Consider the following 17,648-nt stretch of genomic DNA (forward strand, 5'->3'; position numbering starts at 1 on the left):
AGCCGCTGACACTGAGGCTCAGTTTCTAAGATGGCGGACAAAATGAAAAACAACGAAGGTAAGGACTAAATCATATAAATTGCTCCTTTAATCGGGGTTTAGTCTCAAAAAGTGGACATTTTCCATGATAAAGAAATAAAAAGTTAACTCGAAAGTACTCGGAACGTGCTACAGCTCACAACTAGCTCCCGAAACAAGGTTGAGAGAGGACACCACGTACGTGCACGTGACTCTCTCAAGCTCTTTTGGATCTCGTTCAAATTCGTAACCTAATCCAGGACTCTAAATCTCGACAATTATTTGTAGCTGTGATGTCATAAGTAAAATTTTGGCCATGTTAAGAAGAAAACAGCATCTGTGATTAAGAGTGGCCAAATACACGACACATGAAGCCGGTGTGGAGCTGTCAGAGCTGTGATCACCGAGATGTGGTGTTGAATTGTGAGGTGGTTATCCTGCTCGCAGGCTATGAGGTGGTTAGCATGCTGGAAGTTTAACTGGCCTTTTGTATGGAAGATCTGAAGGTCTGCGACTTGAGGCTTTACATCGCATTTAGGTGTACAAAGTTATTTGGGCAAGATTTCTGCACAGCTCCATGCATTTATAACACTACACATGCATCACTGTGACTAGAGTTTTATTGGTAAAATGAATATATTTTTAATGTAGGGGACTGTGTCGACAACTTGCCCAAATTTGATGTTCCAGAAAATATCCATAACCCTCCCATGAAGTCTTTTGGTTCGTACCCCTCATCCCTCGGGAAATTCCAGTTTAGCTTTGTACTCTTCTTTAAAATCTTAAAATTTTGAGCCATTTTACCCATCATAAATTTCCAGTGACCCTCTGTGGACTATGAATAGTTTGTAGAATCAAAATACTCCTGGCTGCTGCATGCTACAGAAACTAGGCCTTAGAGCCTAAAAATAATTATACAAAGGAATTTTCAGCTGAGAATCAAGATTGGCCTAAGTTCTTGTTCTGAATCCAGGCTGAAATTTTGTGGTAACTACACTGTGTGAGAGTTTCTTCAGCCTGTTTGGCACAGGTGAAAGTTGAGCTAATTGGGCTGGAATTTTTAGCCTGGCATGAAACTTTTTCTAGGTACAGTACTACTCAAAACTAAGTTACCAGGGTCTCATGTTGTGTGTGAAACAATTTGTGTCAAAACTCTTGGCTTTGGACCAAGACCCCATATTCCTGAAGGATTTGGCTAAAATTACCTTGATTTCATGATAAAATCTGGTCAGCATTTGGCGTGAATAAATACGGCAAACTTCTAAGAGTAATGTTGTGTTATTTCCAAAACTGTGGTGGCTTTTCATTCTTTTGCTTGAAAGGAGGCGCACAGATGCTACCTGTTCCAAAGTAGAAGTTCACCAGTTTCAATTGCATAGTTTATTTTTTTCAGTGGAATTTTCTATGACAATCGGCAATTAATTAGTTTTTTAATGCTGCTTCTGTTACCCTTACAATAGTTCATTAACATCATCATAACACTTACAATTCTTAGTCCTTTATGTGCAACCCGATTGTCGTAGCCTGCGATGTAATTCTTGTAGGTGGTAACTTACTTTGAATCATATGGTACTGTAATTACAAACTTTTTTTTAAATTGTCAATGAAGATAGGCAGTATTTTCAGCTCCCCACCCCATCAATAGGCTGATAAGTTGAACATTGAGCACATTGTCATGTGAATGAATTTTTTACAACAAAGTCGTATGCAAACTAGAGGGTTAAAAAGCTAAAAGCATATATAATTTTTTTCACAGAAAGTGGAAGTGAAAATGAAGATGACTGGGAGGAGATAGAAGAGGAGGAACAGGAGAGCTCCATTGTTTGTCTGTTTTGCGAGGACTGCTTTAGAAATGCTGATAATGTCTGGAATCACTGTATCTCAGCTCATGGAGTTGACATTCTTAAAGTAACAAGAATCCACAGTAAGTTGGATCTGCTGCATTTACAAGTGTTTTAATTTGAGATACAGTAAGTACAATGGATTTGTTGATGATTGAACAAGGCAACCTTCATACATTATATATTGCCCCCTGTCCGACCAAGGAGAATATGTACGTTTTTGAAATTTAATGTACAGCCAAGAGTGACTCCAACAGTGTACAGTCGAACCTGTATTAAGCGGTCACCCTCGGGGAATGGCTAAGTGACCGCTTAATACAGGTTGTACAAAATACAGGTCAGAACAGAGTGAAAATGCCATTTTATATTACGTAGTAAACAGCTTATGCATAAAAGCGCTCAAAAATCACTTACTCGGTTAAAAGTAACTGCCACAATAACATGGTTTGAGAAAAATAGAACATAGAAAGGGAGTAACAAAACAGTAACGTCAAGTTGATGCGGCCTGTATTACAGCCGGTCGTTAGAAAAAGACATACTCCTAATCTTTTCAGTCTTGTCTTTTAAACCTATTTGTCCTTAGAAGAAAAAGAATTAGATATCAATGTCTATTGTTTAGGTTTCCGTAGTTTAATATCGCTAAGTATGTCATTCACTTTGCTTAACGGCAGAGAAAGTTCCTGGTGTCCGTTAAACTGGGATGACTTCTTGTGCTTAAACAGAAATTAATGAAAAAAGGATTCGATCTGCAATGATTAGACTTTTGACCAGTAATGTTCGAGTAATGTATTCGGCGATTTAATGATTTGTGAAAATAAACAAGGAAATCAATTACCTGGTGTGCTGTTTGTACTTGTATGAACTACTGTAGTATTTGAGTGGTTTCCTTTTACAAAGTGGCCATTTAATACAGGTCAAGACAATAGAAACAGCTCGTCGGGACTTAGCAAAGGGTGACCGTGACCGCTTAATAGAGGTGACCGCTTAAAAGAGGTCAAAGTTACAGTAATTAAGAGAAGTAATTTGCGGGACTTTGACAAGTGACCGCTTAATAGAGGGTGACCGCTTAATACAGGGCCGCTTAATACAGGTTCGACCGTATATGCTTCATGTGTGAAGAAACTGTAGAGAAACACACAGGTTCAAAAGTTCAAGACAGTACAGTACTGCATTTGACAGGTTCCTTCTGTCACAAAATAATATATTTCTCTCTCTCTTGTTTTTTCTTTTTTTTAAGGACTGGACTTCTATGGATGTATCAAGTTAATAAATTACATTAGGAAAATGGTAACTGGTATATAAACTGTTGGTGTCTGTTAATACTAAAATGTAGCATTCATTGTCTTTTGTTTGGTTAGAAAATAATAATGTTTGCAGAAAATAATTGATAGGAGAGGATTAGAGGATTTTTCAATGTTACTTACTGTAAATGTTGGGTTTTCATCTGCTTTTCTTGTGAGACACACGTTTTGCCATTGTTCTTGTTTGCTACTCCATGGTCAGTACATTGGTTTTCTTTCACATGTTGACTGAACTGCATTCTTTGTTTTTCTTGCACAAGAAACCTTCCCCTGAAAGCTTTGGATCTGTCACTCCACCTCTGCCATGGGAAAATGATGAGTTTTTACAGCCAGCTCTTGCTAATGATGGCCTTTTGCAATATGGTATGAAACTCAACTTGTTTGTCTTTTACTATTCTACTTCGAATGTAAGGAAAAAGGCCTCCCTAATTCAGACATTTGGTACATGTATGTGCTGCATTAATATTATGTACAATTCTTGTAAACACTGCAGATTTTGATGATGATTCTGATGTAGAAATTGACAAGGATGAAAGAAGCCAGCTAGAAGGCAGCAGCAAGAATGAAGGTAAACTTTGCTCATTAAATTTGGATTACATGTATGTACCTGTATTTAGGTATCAGCAAGGTAGAATAGAGCACTTTGCTCTATTCTGTTCTGACCAATCTCAACAAGAGATTTGTTGTGAAAAAAAAAACACTCGACAGGAGTAAACTGGGAAAGGCTATTGTGCATGAAATATTTTCCCTGGCAGTATTACCAATTTGTTGTTAACAGCTGCTGAACTGGTGCCTGATGTTGTTGAGAAGGTCCTAAGGAATAGTCATCTTCAAACTCAAAGGAATAGCTAGTAGTGTAGTCAAGCAATAGTCTGTTTAAACTGAGTCTCATTGGCCCAACTGTTTACAGATTGTGAGGTTACTGTCACAACCAAGATTTCTAGCTCATACTTCACGTCTTGGGAGCTGTATACTTACATTCCTCTTATACTCATGGGTTCAAACCCTTTATTTACACACACGTGTATTGATAGGTAACATAAGGCAACTCTCAATAGTTTACTGATTGAGGACAGTGTTAATGTTTTGGGTGATTAATTTGAAAATATACACGTATGTGCATGCAATGTTATATCTGTATGTTATGTCTTTCAACAAAACACAGTAAAAATGTTTATTTAGACTATACGTTTTTTTTCCCCAAACCATACAGCTAGCGTACCATATTCACAATATCTGGACATGAAACAAAGGTACCTTCGATCTAACCTTAATTACATTTCAATCTAAACTAAGTAGTTGATTCATTAGGTCGAGCACTCAGCTCCAGGTTTTGTAACAATTTTCGAAGTAATATATCAAACACGAGGAAGAGTGTTTAATCCGATTTCGCCGAATTTTTTTAACCAACTTCGAGGTTTTTGAAAATCAGATGAAACATTCATTCGAGTGTTTGAGATACAGCTTTTCAGATCATTTAACAATTCTTGGCGAAATTCAAAGCAAAAGTTCAAAAAATTTCCAAACCTCTTTCACGTCGTGATTCGAATTTCCTTTGTTTTCTTTCCATGAATTGTTTTTTGCGTTTGAGTAGTGACTAGAAGTATTGCTGCTCCTGGACTGGGTTGCAGTCTTTTGTAGTCCATTACCCAATTAGTATTGCTCATGGCTGATCCACTGCCGGCCAAGTACACTACATAGAATACTCTACGTAGATATGAGATGGATGAAGTAGACCTTCATCGCAGGTTACATAGGGATGAACTTAATCTGAGGCCTGTATCATCACCAGTCTTTTGCTAGCCCCCTCTTGTACATAACGCCTATCCTTTGATGTCCAGAGTACAGTAATAATACAAATGTTTCGATTAAACGCATCTAACCTTACATGTAGTCTTGATCCTCTTCACCTAGCGAGATTTAGATAAAACAATTGTAAAAGAAAACGAGTTTAAAATCTTAAGAATTAACACAAAAGGTGAAATACTAACGTAAGAATTCAATATCTCTGAAAACAAGTACGTGTCGAACATTGTTTTAATAGAAGAAATGGAGTCCTCCTCAGTGTACTCTTTACTCTCCACATTGTCGTCACGAAACGCTGTTTGTTGGTTATTAATTATTCTCGTCTCTTGTTTTAAGGCTTCAGCAGCTGGAGAACCGTGCTCATGTTGCAGAAGCAAATCTCGCTAGAGCAGTTGAAGATATTTATCAGTTAAGGTACATGTATTTATTAAAATACTATTTATCACCGGAAACTTCGAACTGTTTGCTGAATTATTCACGCCTTCACTTCCAGAATCAAAAGTCAGTCACTGTGATCTGGTTCTTGCTTTTAAAGGTACAATGTGACCTATTAGAGTCACTTTTAATAGCCAAAAACATATTTGCGTCTCCCAAACAGTCACTCTGGTAGTAATTATGGTGATGGCCAAGTATGGATGTGGATTGCACTTTGAACATTTGGCTAACATCAGTTTTCCTCTTGTGCATTTGCTTAAAATCGCCAAAAACTGAGTAGGGTGTGTTCTTCCCTCGTGAAATCACTGAACCTTTCTTCGAGAAATTACTTGATATTTTCTTCTTGGTGCTCCAAGAGCAATTTCATGTCTGAGCAAAGACACTGTCGAAAATTGGTGCTGTTTTATCTTGAACATAGCATGTTTAAAAGCAATTTGTGGCTAGTTGATTGCTGTATTACGGCTGATGGAAGACTTTCCATCGACCTGCAACTCTCTGAATTTGGATTGATATCTCTATAAAACTAATTAATGTCTAGTAAATTTGTTTTATCTTTTAGATCTGTTGCACAGAGTGCTTTACTTGAGGAACAGCAAAGCCAGGACAGGTAAAAACGGACACTGTCAGACAAATGAATGACTTTGCACACAACACGTGCGCCCCACGAACTTTACGGGCAATGAAGAAGCCCGGCAAGCCAAACCGGATCACTGTCGCTTTGCTTTTGTTATCATGTCTGCCACCCAAGCCATGGAATGCAAATTGATAAAATTATTAAATCAATTAATTTCTCTGTAAGTGTTCATGGCCATGATTTGTTACTTTACCGTTTGGTTGTACGTTGTGGACAGGAGAAATACCCGCAGGAAGGACTGTAACCAAAGCAGTTGTCATGACACCATCATCTTCCCGATTTATGTATGAAGACACACTGGTTCTTGATCCGGTCATGAAGTCGAACTTTCCATCTCTTGCCCTGGGTACTTTCAAGCCCTCTTCTATAGAATAGTTATTATAAGTGTTCCTTCCAAGACAAGATGTAAGAGCCCACTCTTTCTTCCTTGTCTGTCCCCGGCTTTATTCTGAGGGATTTTCTATGCATTAATTTCAGATCTAGAACCACTAGCGATAATGATGGCGACGACGATGCATATTTCAGCTCGTATGCGCATTTTGGCATTCACGAGGAGATGCTAAAGGTACATGGTTAGCTCGACTTAAAAACACTCTGTGCGTTTTTCTATAGCGTGTTGTTGCGTTCAGTCTAGCCGTGCTAAAGTATCTTACTCGGTTATGCCTTTTTTGAACAGGATAAAACAAGGACTGAAAGCTACAGGGATTTTATACTCAACAATCCGGCGATTTTCAAAGACAAGGTATACCAGTATTCTTTAATTTCGAGCTTTAACATCGAAATTATGAGACATTGACTCATTGATGACATCTTTGCAACAAAGAAGCAAGATTTTTTTTTTTCCTTCGTACAGCACGTTTTAGTAACTTCAGTCTAAAACCAAGTAAAGGTGCTCGGAAAAGCCGCTCACATAACATACAGCTCAGTTTACCTTGATTCCGATCCAAATTTTTAACTGCTTCTTTACAATTCGCTGATTAGGTTGTTTTAGACATCGGATGTGGAACTGGCATACTTTCCATGTTCGCTGCGAAGGCTGGGGCAAGTCGCGTGATAGGAATTGACCAATCAGAAATAATCTACCAGGCTATGGATATTGTGAGGTAAGCTTCACGTAAAGTCCTACAATGCTCAGTAGTAATACATTTTCACACTGGCGCATTTCACTACAAAACCAGAGTAGAAAACAAAGTACTGAAGGATTCCTTTAGTTGTAGTAAAATAGTCTATTGCATTTGTATAAGGTCAGTTATCATATGCATTTGTCCTTTCTATGAACGTCACATGCAGGATTCTAAGTACCATAATTGTCGATTGTGTTAGTCATAAGTTCGTTCTGTCTCATTTCAGGGAAAATGGCCTGGAAAATGTCATTACATTGGTGAAAGGAAAGGCAGAGGCAGTAACATTGCCAGTTGACAAGGTAAACTTAAAAAAAAAAACAGTCTACTACTATGGCTAGTAGCTCATCAGTAGACGCTTATTGCTTTCCGTATCATGAAGTGGGCTCATCCTCGGTATAAAAACCTGCCAAAATCAAAAGTGACATAAAACAAAGCAATCAAAAGGTGTAAACACCAGTAGAACAATAGTGTGTGAGGCAACAAAAGGTAAAAAACAAAGAGACAATTTCACCGGTATCGTCCATAAAATAACCACTGTGGAATCCATAAACCCATCCACCAACGGACCATGAATATCTGGCCATATGGACATTTTCACGATTCCGGGTGGCACCTTCCTTTAAATTGAAATAAATGTATGGGACTTGCTCGACTCTGGACTTTCAAAATTTTAAGTATTTTTTTCAAGATAATTCATCCCATCAAAAATGAGACCATTTATGATTATAGACATCACATCGTTCGCAAACTTTCGTTAGAAATTCTCTCATTCGCTTTTAATTTCGTGACAGTGTACATATTTGATCAGAAGAGTTTGTCCGAAGTTCTATAAGATCGTTTCCGGCCCTTACCACCTGAATCCGTTGTCTATGAAGGAAAAGGTTGTGGTCGACGTGATGACTACACTCCTTTGTTTTCCCGCGTTTCGAAACGTTCGGACTAAAATTCACTCGATTTTACATTTTTGAATGTTAATATCGGCATATTAGGTGCATGCTAGCGTTAGTGTCCTTTGTTCATCTTTGTAGTTTGTATCACGTTATTAATGTTTTCTTTGCTATTCTGAGTTTTTTCTTTTGGGTTTCGTATTTAGGTAGATGTTATTATATCGGAATGGATGGTGAGTTAATAGATTCTTGGTACTTTTTTGTCACAAAATATCCCCTTTTCCCTGCAAGACAGAAATTATTATTTTGCACAGGAGGTATAATATTATATCCTGAAATGAATGAAATTCGTTTATAAATGCCTTGGAATTTCTGTTCTTATTAAAAACTGCGGCCTTTTTTTCTTACTTTCAGGGCTATTTTCTACTGTTTGAGTCAATGCTTGACACTGTATTATTTGCAAGGGACAAATGGCTGAAACCAACAGGCTGTGGTAAGATTCACGTCGATCTTCAATGTACTTCTTCCTCCTTTCGTCCCGATACACTTGTTATGACCGGGTAACAATAAAAAAAATAATAATAATAAAAAAAAAAGAAACAGTGGAGGCGGTGGGGGGACGGGGGGAGGGGGCTGGGGGCGTTTGACTTGCAAAAAAGATGATTTCATTCTTCTAACTGACACCTCACAATGTTTGCAGTATATCCAGATCGATGCACGATATGCTTCGCTGCACTGGGAAATAGCGAAAAAGTTCAACACAAACTCGACTTTTGGGATGACGTTTATGGTAAGGAGCTGTTTGCGTATTGGGGACGCAAATGTTTTCTGCGTCGTACGTTTTTCAGATAAAACGCTTCTGCAAATTGCTTGTCCAAAGCCCAGGGCAAATAGGACGTAACTAGGGGTGCGTTTCTTTGGGAGAATCCAAAAACCGATTTGTGATCTCAGATCATTCGGATCATACCACATCAAAGGAACCGACGAATCCACTCTAGACAAGGATTCGTCGGTTCCTTTGATGCACCATAATCCGAATGATCTGAGATCACAAATCGGTTTTTGGATTCTCCCAAAGAAACGCACAGATTGCAGCTTTGCACACGGCAGTAAAAGAGAAAAATATAATTTTGGGCGAATTTCGTTTCATGGCCAAACTTGCCCCCAACTTCTGTAGGTAAGTACACACAAGCTCTAAATAAATAAATAAATAAATAATAAAAATATAAAATGGTTTATTGCAGAGTATCCAACAAAATGCGGTTCTTCATCTACAATATCTACTCTATAAATCAACACCAAATAAAATAAAATAAAAATAAAAAATATATACATATGTACAATTGTATTTACTGCTCAAAGTTCCTTACATGAAGGGCCAAGCGACACAAGCTTGAGACTTGAAAGTCATGCATTTGACCAGGGTTAAGAAGAACAGGATTCTACTCGGTTGTTTGGTGAACACTCTGTGATTTAATAACTCTTCTCTTATGTTCTTGTTGCATGATAGGCTTTAAAATGAGCTGTATGAAAACGTCCGTTTGTACAGAACCCTCCGTAGAAATCGTAAATCCCACAGACGAGATTTCATCGCGGTGTACAGTAAAGGTAATGTTATGCTTCGTTTGTTCTAGCAAAGGGTAGTGACCGACACATATCGTAAAAACCCTCTTGTAATAATAACCTAGCGGATTGAGAACCTGTAGGCTAATAGGTTTTATTCAGTTTAGTGTTAGAATTTAGTCATGATAGCCATAATATCCGTTCATGACTCTCGAAGCAACACTTCCATATTACATTAGTTTTCTGATCAGCAACAAGAAATTTCCTCCCAAGAAAGTAAGAACCTCAATAGGACTTTTTTTCAGTAGTCAACAAATGTGTATACAAGATATTTATTTAACAACTATTCCTCGAGAGCGCGTTGGATATGAGATGATGAGATGATAGTTGGAGAGCGAGGCGCGTTGCGCCGAATTGGCAATAATAATAATAATAATCCCAAATCCAACAAGCGCGAGTTGAATAACTGTTTTAGTTACATGTAAAGCCCCGTCTACACGAGCAATTTTTTATGGCAATTTTTATTTGCCCGTGTAGATGGCTCAACAAATATTTGTTGTTAATTTGCGTCAGTAATAATTTCGCACAGCGGAGATGTCCATGGAAAGGCAAAAAGCAAGATGGCGCCATGCTGGATGCGCAAACGTTAGGGACTGTAGGGACTGGGTTCTACAGATGACGTTGAAAAAATTGTCACATTTTATGTGGCATCTCGTCTACATGGACAATTTTTTTATGTGGCAATTTTTATTTGCCACATAAAAACTAACACGCCAGCTTTTCAGCAAATGCAGTTGTCACATAAAAATTGGTCATTTTTCATCATCTACACGGGCAAATAAAAATTGCTCGTGTAGACGGGGCTTAAGACATATAAATGCCGATGGTAGCCTTTGTATATCTGCATAAAACGTTGGTTGTACGGCTGTGGTTAATCGCTAACGTCAGGGTTTAAAAGTTGGACATACTTTTGAAAACAGAATGATCGACGTACTGGTCACTTGTAAATGGCTTCTAATACGCTCCAGGCAGGTTATAATGGACACCACCGCACGAGTCAGAAAACTTGGTGTCCGCAAAATACCATCTCTCTTTGTCATTTCTCTTTGTCAGTTGTAGTGAAAATTAACAAGAACGTTTTAAGACATTAAACACATTTTACAATGCAATCCTTTGTTTTGTTTTCTTAGGATCTGGATGTACCTAGCTGTGAACTAAATGATTTACAGTTCAAATCACCCTTCACTATTACAATAAACAAAGACAGTCTGTGTTCGGTAAGTTTCGATGTTCCAGGACTGCAGGTTCAATCAAATTACCTTCAGCAACCTCCTGTGAATATTTTTCCGCTGTAGAGGAAACTTTTGATGCTCGATGTTTTCTAATAATCTTGTTTTGCTTAAAAGTAACTTTCCGTTTTTTGACTGCGTTAACTTTGATACTCAAACTGGGAAGTTAAAAACCCTACCAGTCGTTGCTTTTCACTGTCAGTCAGTCAAAAGCTCTCTGAAAGCACATAAAAATACATTGCAATCAACCAATCACAAACCATAAACATGACCCTTAGAACCCATTGAAATAAAGTTACATTGTCTTTGTGTCATCTTTGCGCAGCGCCACTTTGTCACTATATGTTCTGCGTCCGTTGGGACGAACATAAACACAACTTTAACAGTCTGCTTTGTTATCTTACGTTCAGGCTTTCGTTGCGTACTTTGATATATTTTTCGAGAAGAACTGCGTTGAAAAGGTGAGCTTACGTAAGGTTGTTTTGAGCTGTTTCAGTCTTCGTAAACGTTATAATCAGCTACAATGACATGGCCATTTAAAAACCGGTCCCTATTGACATGTGGGTCAAATACGACACTCAACAGTACAAGAGCTTGATTTTACATGTTGGCATTCTGGTGACAGATTTTTGTTAGTTAATCGGGCTTGAGATCAAAAAGAGCAATTCACAGTACCTTCTACCATCCAGAGTAGAGTTGACGAGGAAGGCGGTGGTTTGTAAGATGATTAACCCTCCCCCCCCCCCCCCCTAAAATCTTCCAATAATGTTGTAGAAAGAGATTGTAACAATACTTTGTGAGAGGACTGCTGCAAAAAGGCTTTCATTTCCTTAGCAATTCAACGATGTTTCATGAATATGGGAGTAAAGGGTTAATCCCTCGATGAAAAGTGGACTACTTGTTTCTTATACTATGTGAGCGCCGACAGTGGGGCTGCCTGTGGCTCGTATGCTATTAAATTTTACCTTGCTTCCTCCCAGGTCAGTTTTAGTACCAGTCCTTCGCATGCGCCAACACACTGGAAACAAACTGTGTTTTATCTCGAACAACCAATCAACGTCACCCAAGGTAATAATAAGTTCATACTTTATTCCAACTACTTTTCACAGCTAAGAAAATAAATCTATCAATCTTAACTGTTTTGTAATAGTGTTCCTGTTCATTGTTGTATAAAATATTGCCTAATTCGTTTTCATAATAATTAATGAAGAAAGTTTATCGTGTTATTAATCGCTTTGATACTGTTATATGACTATTTCCATTACTTTTCATTCGTATTTAGCATATTAAAAAGTCCAGTTGTCTGTTGAAGAGATTCCTTCCCATAAGCCTCCTTTACAAACTATTTCCAGTTCATTGTTAGAACATTGCATGCTAAAGCCGATTTTCGACGGTACGACTTTGTTGAATGCGACCTGTTGACGGCAACCTTACGATAAAAATTGTTTCTTGTAAATCAAACTTACAACTTGTCGTACATGTCAAGTACAATGTCGGAGGATTTTGAAACATGTTATAAAATCCTTCGACAATCAAAGGTGTAGACAACATTGAATGACAAGAGTTGCATAACCAGTGCGCGCTCTAGAAATCGCATGCGACAGTAGTAAGCAAAAGTTGTATCGTGTAAATCGGCCTTCATAAATTCAATAGAATTAACTTTTCTGAAATATTAAAATTGAAGTAAATATCATGCTACCATGCAATAGTCATTTACAAATTTGGAATTGTTAATTGAGATGCGACTGTCAATGTGCAATTGTGCTTTAAACTTATTCGTACTGAAAAGAAAACGACGTTAGATACTTAAAACCGCTAATCTGATCGTTTTTTGTACGACCCGAGAGGCTAAAACACACATGTCTAGATAAAAGGAAATCTAAAAAAAATACTGGTTTAATTTCATAGAACGGTGTTCTACATGTCACGATAATTGGTAAAGAATTGAGAGGAAATGGGGATGACTCACGATGTTGAGGTGGAAAAAATGAAAACACGAGGAGCACAAATGAATCTTCTTGCAAGTCGACGTTCAATGGAGATTTGCTTTGTACAGCATTTTTCAATACTTTCTTTGTCTATTATTTGAGGTAGTCCCCTGTATTGAGCAAAAGACTGGCAACAGAACTTATCTGATTTTAAGGCATATTAACGTCATTTTGGTGTTTCATTTAGGCATCATTGAGATCTTCAAAATAAGCTAACTAGCTAAGTAAGAGCTGAGATATTCATGCATATCATTATTTATCATGCACAGGTCAAGTACTAGAGGGCTTCTTGTCCTGCACCAAGAGTGTGAAAGATCCACGATCACTGGATATTACCATCGAAGTGACGGACGCGGCAACACAGAAAATACTGTGCCGACAGTCTTACTTACTACAGTAATAAAAGACGATTTGAGTGAGTTTCTGTATACGTTTGTCTGTGAGTTTCATTAGTGCTTGACTCAGGTACTCAATTGTCTCAAACGTATGTAAAGAATGGTATAAATCATTTGAGCTCTCTCTGTACCTCGCAGAGGAGAATATAGATAAGTATCACCTCGAACGTAGGAGCACTGTAAACGTAAAATATCGACTTAACCTGTGCTAGATTACTGTACAACAGTATCCAGTCGTCTTCCACAATGTTCCCAGGACAATGCCCCTGGATAATCAGCGCGTTTCTTAGTATGAATAGCAAGCGGTCATTCGCTGACCCACACTGTCTTGTTTACAAAAAACGTCTGGCTATCGAGTCCGCAAATTCCATGCTCCTCACTGACAACGTAGAGGAACTGTATTTAGGTATTGATTATAACCAATCAGATATGGGTCTGTCTCCTTACCCAGGAGATCGACCGTCTTCTAAAGGTACATTTGTACAAGCTTAAAAACACTTTGTGCTACGTTTTGCGTTCAAATGGGATTGGTATTGCACAGTGTATGATCAAAACCAGAGGTTGTGGGTTCAAAGCCCGCCGAGGTGAGAGAGTTTTCTTTGACCTTGGCAACTGTTGGAAACTGTAAACTGTTGGACAGAAGTCCTCACTTTGGCGTTCAAACAAAATAATTTCATTCCATTTGTAGTGCATATACTGCGTAGTTTCGAATCATTATGCACGTCGACCAACATCGTTCAACATACATGATCCGGTGAAGAATCAGAGACTTCAAGAAATGTGTTCAGATTGTTGATGTCTTGAGAAAGCTTATAGCAAAAGCAAGCGACAATATCGATGCACAACTGAAGGCCGCGACGTTCTTTACATATGTACATTGCACATTCATTTATGAATTGTTCTAGTTGCTTTTCTCTTTCAGTGGCCGGCCTTTCCTCCAAAGCAGATCGTTTCTAGAACCACTGTCGTCAAATTTGTACTCTTCACTTCCCTCTTCCTCGCCGCTGGTTTCTTCTGTTTTCAGCCTCGCATCCTTTTTCTTGGGTTTAATTTTAGTTTTCTTTACGGAGGAACTTTTCTTGGGTTTCGTTTCATGTTCTGTCTCATCTACATCTTTCCAGTTTGCTTTCACATTAATTTGTCCGTTCCACTTGGCTTCAACGTGGAGAACTTTGTGTGGTCTTCGTTTATGTCCAATGTTTATTGTCTTGGTGACCTTTTTGGAGTCTTTAACGACATTCTTGGCGGCCTTCTTTTTATCTTTGTCAACCGACGTGTTGTTTATAGGTGTGACGTGCGTTTCGAATACTTCGTCAACATCTTCTTCAGGTCCTAAAGATGTCACTTTCTGGAATTTTGTTTGGTTTGTGTGACTCGTGCCATTATTTTTCGTCCCATTGGTAACGTTGGACCGATTGTTCTTCTGGTAATGGGCGTCTTCCCCAGGCGTCTCCGTTTCATTGAGGTGTGTTTTGTTCCTCAGTGATTCAATTTTAGTCCTTGGGATTTCAGTTTTTTTGTTGGTTTTACTTTCGGTTATAACGAAGTGCACGAAGCTTGAGTTATTTGGCCGAAATTCTGACATGGACTCGTTCTTGACCGGTTTACTCGCATCCTGTATTTTGTGAGGTTTGCTCTTTGACCCGTGTTTTCCATATTTATCAGCGACTGGAATTAATGACGGCAGTTTGGAAATGTTGTTACCATCTTTAGATTGTACTTTGGGAACTGTCTGTGTTGCGTGCGTTGAGGATACCTGACTTCCATTGCTAGAATTGTCGTTTTTGGAAGGAGTTTCCTCATTAGCTTTTTCTCTTGTTGCTGCACTGTTGTCACTGGAATTAACAGACTTAGCATCAGCTTCTAAAATAAGATCCTCATAGTTGTTGGTAACTTTTGAGGTACTGTTACTACCATTTTTGCTCCAGTTTTTATAATTTGAATTGTTAACCTTAACCCGTTTGAACCCAGCATCTTTATCCTTTGTTGCCTTAGAAGCTGCCAGATTAACCTCTAAACTATGGACTGCTTTTAAGGGCTTCATGTCGCTTAGCCTTGTTCTGTCTGTAGAAATAATTTTATTGGCTATCTTTTTCACGATTTCTGGAGTCATGTCTTCGAGTATCTTCCTGAGCTCTTTGTAGCTTGGCATTGGTTTCTTCTTAAGTTCGCTGTTGCCATGAGATAACTCGTTTGGCTGTCGTTGCCATCTCGCCAGCGTATGAAGGATCTTTCTCAGCTTGCCATAGTCTTCCATAGTTATGGGTCTGCCTTTATTTCCGTGGTTCGGGCGTGTTGGTTTCTTTGGCTTGTCCTTGACAGTTTTGTCTTTGATTTTAGGCGCTTTGACCTTTGTCTTGAGTGGAGGTGCCTCGTGTATAGTCGACGGCTTGTTAAAACTTAAAGGCTGTGGTTTAGGTTTAGGTTTCACATTTGCAAGAGCAAGAGAGCTTGGTAGTTTATTTTGAGTAAATGTGATCTTCTGGGTCCTTGGACCTGTAAGAAAAACAAAAATATATAAGGGAGCAGTTCACTAGAAAATAAATATCCAATAATATTGGATCAACGGTTCTGTGTTCTTGTAGTAGGGTAGCCGCCACACAGCTTGTAAATCAACAGACTTGGTTGTGATAGTTCGCCGTCCCCTGACTCGGAGACAGTAGAGAGCTTAAGCAACGACGACGGCAACGGCAACGAAAACGTCACCTGAAAATATAACTTTATTTCATTTGTGCTACTTCGTGATTATTGCAACTCGCTCAACTTTTACAAAAATGGCGCACTATCTAGGAACCAAATTGGTAGGAGTGGCGTACAAGTTAAGAAAGAAAATGAAAAATTCACCGTCGTCCGTTGACGTTCTCCACAAAACCTTAAATGTGGTCATTTTCACGTTGTTGTTTTCCAGGGGATGGCAAAGAAATGTACCAGAAATGTAAAACGCACGTGTAGAGCGATTGTTTTTGTTCATCAAACCCATTGTTTTGCAGCGTTGTCGTTGCCGTTGCCGTCGTCGTTTCTTAAGCTCCCTAGTCTCTCTCTCTCGGTCGTTCGCTAATCAAATGTCCTGTATGAGTCACACGCGCAACCGCTGTATGCTATGCACAGTTCTGTAGTCTAAAAATAGATTTTGAAGGTTTAACATAGACATAACTCCTGATTTTTATAATTTTTGTCTTGGTACTTTACAAACAGTTTTTAATGTGGCTAGCAAATAGGCTGGTTGAGGATAAGCTAGAAAATGAAACAAGGCAATTTTCAAAGGATTAGTGGCGTTGATTCTTTTAAAGAGGCAAATTGTCTTTGATGCTTGCTCAAACAGTCATACTCGAGATTTGGTGAATAACTTACCGAATTTTGTCTCGTATGGAATGGCTTGGCCAACGCCTGAAAAAACGAGCATTTATTGCATTAGTAGTGCAAAGAAAAGGGGCAACTTGCGAGTGACTACGTCGTAAGGTGATAAGGTTAAACGTTCCGTAGAATGAACGATTTGACGTCGGAGGTTAAACATGTACAGTTTCACTGATGAGCTAATAATTTGTTGGTGTCGGTGCAATCGAGGGCCCTATTTTTCTATACTGTTAATATTAAAAAGGAGGACACGCTCTGTTTTAAGCCTAGTTTTGATTTTTAAGAACTAAAAATGGCTGAGGATTTTTTTCTACAACTTTATTGGGTTCAATAAACTACAAAATGAGTCTAAGATTATATGATAACAAAATCGAGGGAAAAAAGAAAAGAGCACACACACCCAAAAGTAGTTCGCTTTTATTTTAGGTTGGGGTAATTGTTTGAACCTTTTGTCTTACCTGTGTAGTATATTGAATTCATCCAAAATCCACCGCAGATTTCCTTGTAATTTCCGGTACAATGCATGGTACAATGTTCATCTCTGAGCCTGCCGTATCTACTGTACGTCGTACCGCAGAAGCATAGCATGGAGGACTGAAGACCAGCCATAGAGAAGCCTGATTGGCCGCACTTGGAAACGCAGCCTTCAACTGTCAGCGGTCTCACACTCACTTCTGTTGGGAGGTCACGTGCCTCGGAATCTTGAAAACATCCCATGAATCTCGGGTTGCTGAGAACTTTGGCTATAAACACATCATGACATTAAGATTAGGTGCTTTTCGCCTATCAACCGTTTTATTCGTGCAGAAAATGAAATACTCCTTGTATCTCGCAGGAGTGCAAACGAAAAAATTAAAATAAAGATTAATATATGAATGTTACATCATCAGTACATCGTTAATTCTTACGTTCTGTAACAGAAGTTGAAATACGTTGGGCATTCAGTAGCCAGTCTCTAGAAAACATCCTTCACACTAAATGTCGGGAGTCACCTTGAATTTCTAGTCAGATCA

At 38.6% G+C, this 17,648-nt stretch overlaps 2 protein-coding genes across 5 annotated transcripts in view; one reads left to right on the forward strand and one right to left on the reverse strand.

Annotated features, from left to right (window-relative positions):
* On the forward strand, nt 1–17,256 carry LOC146472870 (protein arginine N-methyltransferase 3-like). 3 transcript variants are annotated; one of them, XM_085119107.1, is made up of 21 exons: nt 1–58; nt 1,775–1,942; nt 3,097–3,146; nt 3,421–3,523; nt 3,654–3,728; nt 4,374–4,413; nt 5,303–5,380; nt 5,961–6,008; nt 6,513–6,600; nt 6,712–6,777; nt 7,017–7,138; nt 7,386–7,458; nt 8,253–8,279; nt 8,461–8,539; nt 8,747–8,836; nt 9,557–9,654; nt 10,800–10,886; nt 11,309–11,359; nt 11,879–11,966; nt 13,156–13,301; nt 17,132–17,256. In XM_085119107.1, the coding sequence occupies exons 1-20, from the start codon at nt 31–33 to the stop codon at nt 13,284–13,286; spliced, it is 1,590 nt and encodes a 529-aa protein (XP_084975233.1). In that variant the 5' UTR covers nt 1–30; the 3' UTR covers nt 13,287–13,301; nt 17,132–17,256. The 3 variants fall into 3 exon arrangements, with proteins under 3 accessions (XP_084975233.1, XP_084975232.1, XP_084975234.1); XM_085119106.1 differs by lacking the exon at nt 17,132–17,256 and having other exon boundaries at nt 13,156–13,305; XM_085119108.1 differs by lacking the exons at nt 1–58; nt 17,132–17,256 and adding an exon at nt 440–524 and having other exon boundaries at nt 13,156–13,305.
* Nucleotides 13,298–17,648, reverse strand: part of LOC146472871 (uncharacterized) — a 14,853-nt gene continuing 10,502 nt past the window's right edge. For both annotated transcript variants that reach the window (XM_085119105.1, XM_085119104.1), the window contains 3 exons: nt 17,094–17,378; nt 16,633–16,668; nt 13,298–15,777 (listed from right to left, as the gene is read on the reverse strand). In XM_085119105.1, coding sequence (XP_084975231.1) covers nt 14,183–15,777; nt 16,633–16,668; nt 17,094–17,378 — 1,916 coding nt within the window. In that variant the 3' untranslated portion in view covers nt 13,298–14,182. The remainder of the gene's footprint in view (nt 15,778–16,632; nt 16,669–17,093; nt 17,379–17,648) is intronic.

The sequence above is a fragment of the Pavona decussata genome, unplaced genomic scaffold, assembly GCF_977016875.1.
Source record: "Pavona decussata unplaced genomic scaffold, jaPavDecu1.1 SCAFFOLD_96, whole genome shotgun sequence".
NCBI classification, from domain to species: domain Eukaryota; kingdom Metazoa; phylum Cnidaria; class Anthozoa; order Scleractinia; family Agariciidae; genus Pavona; species Pavona decussata.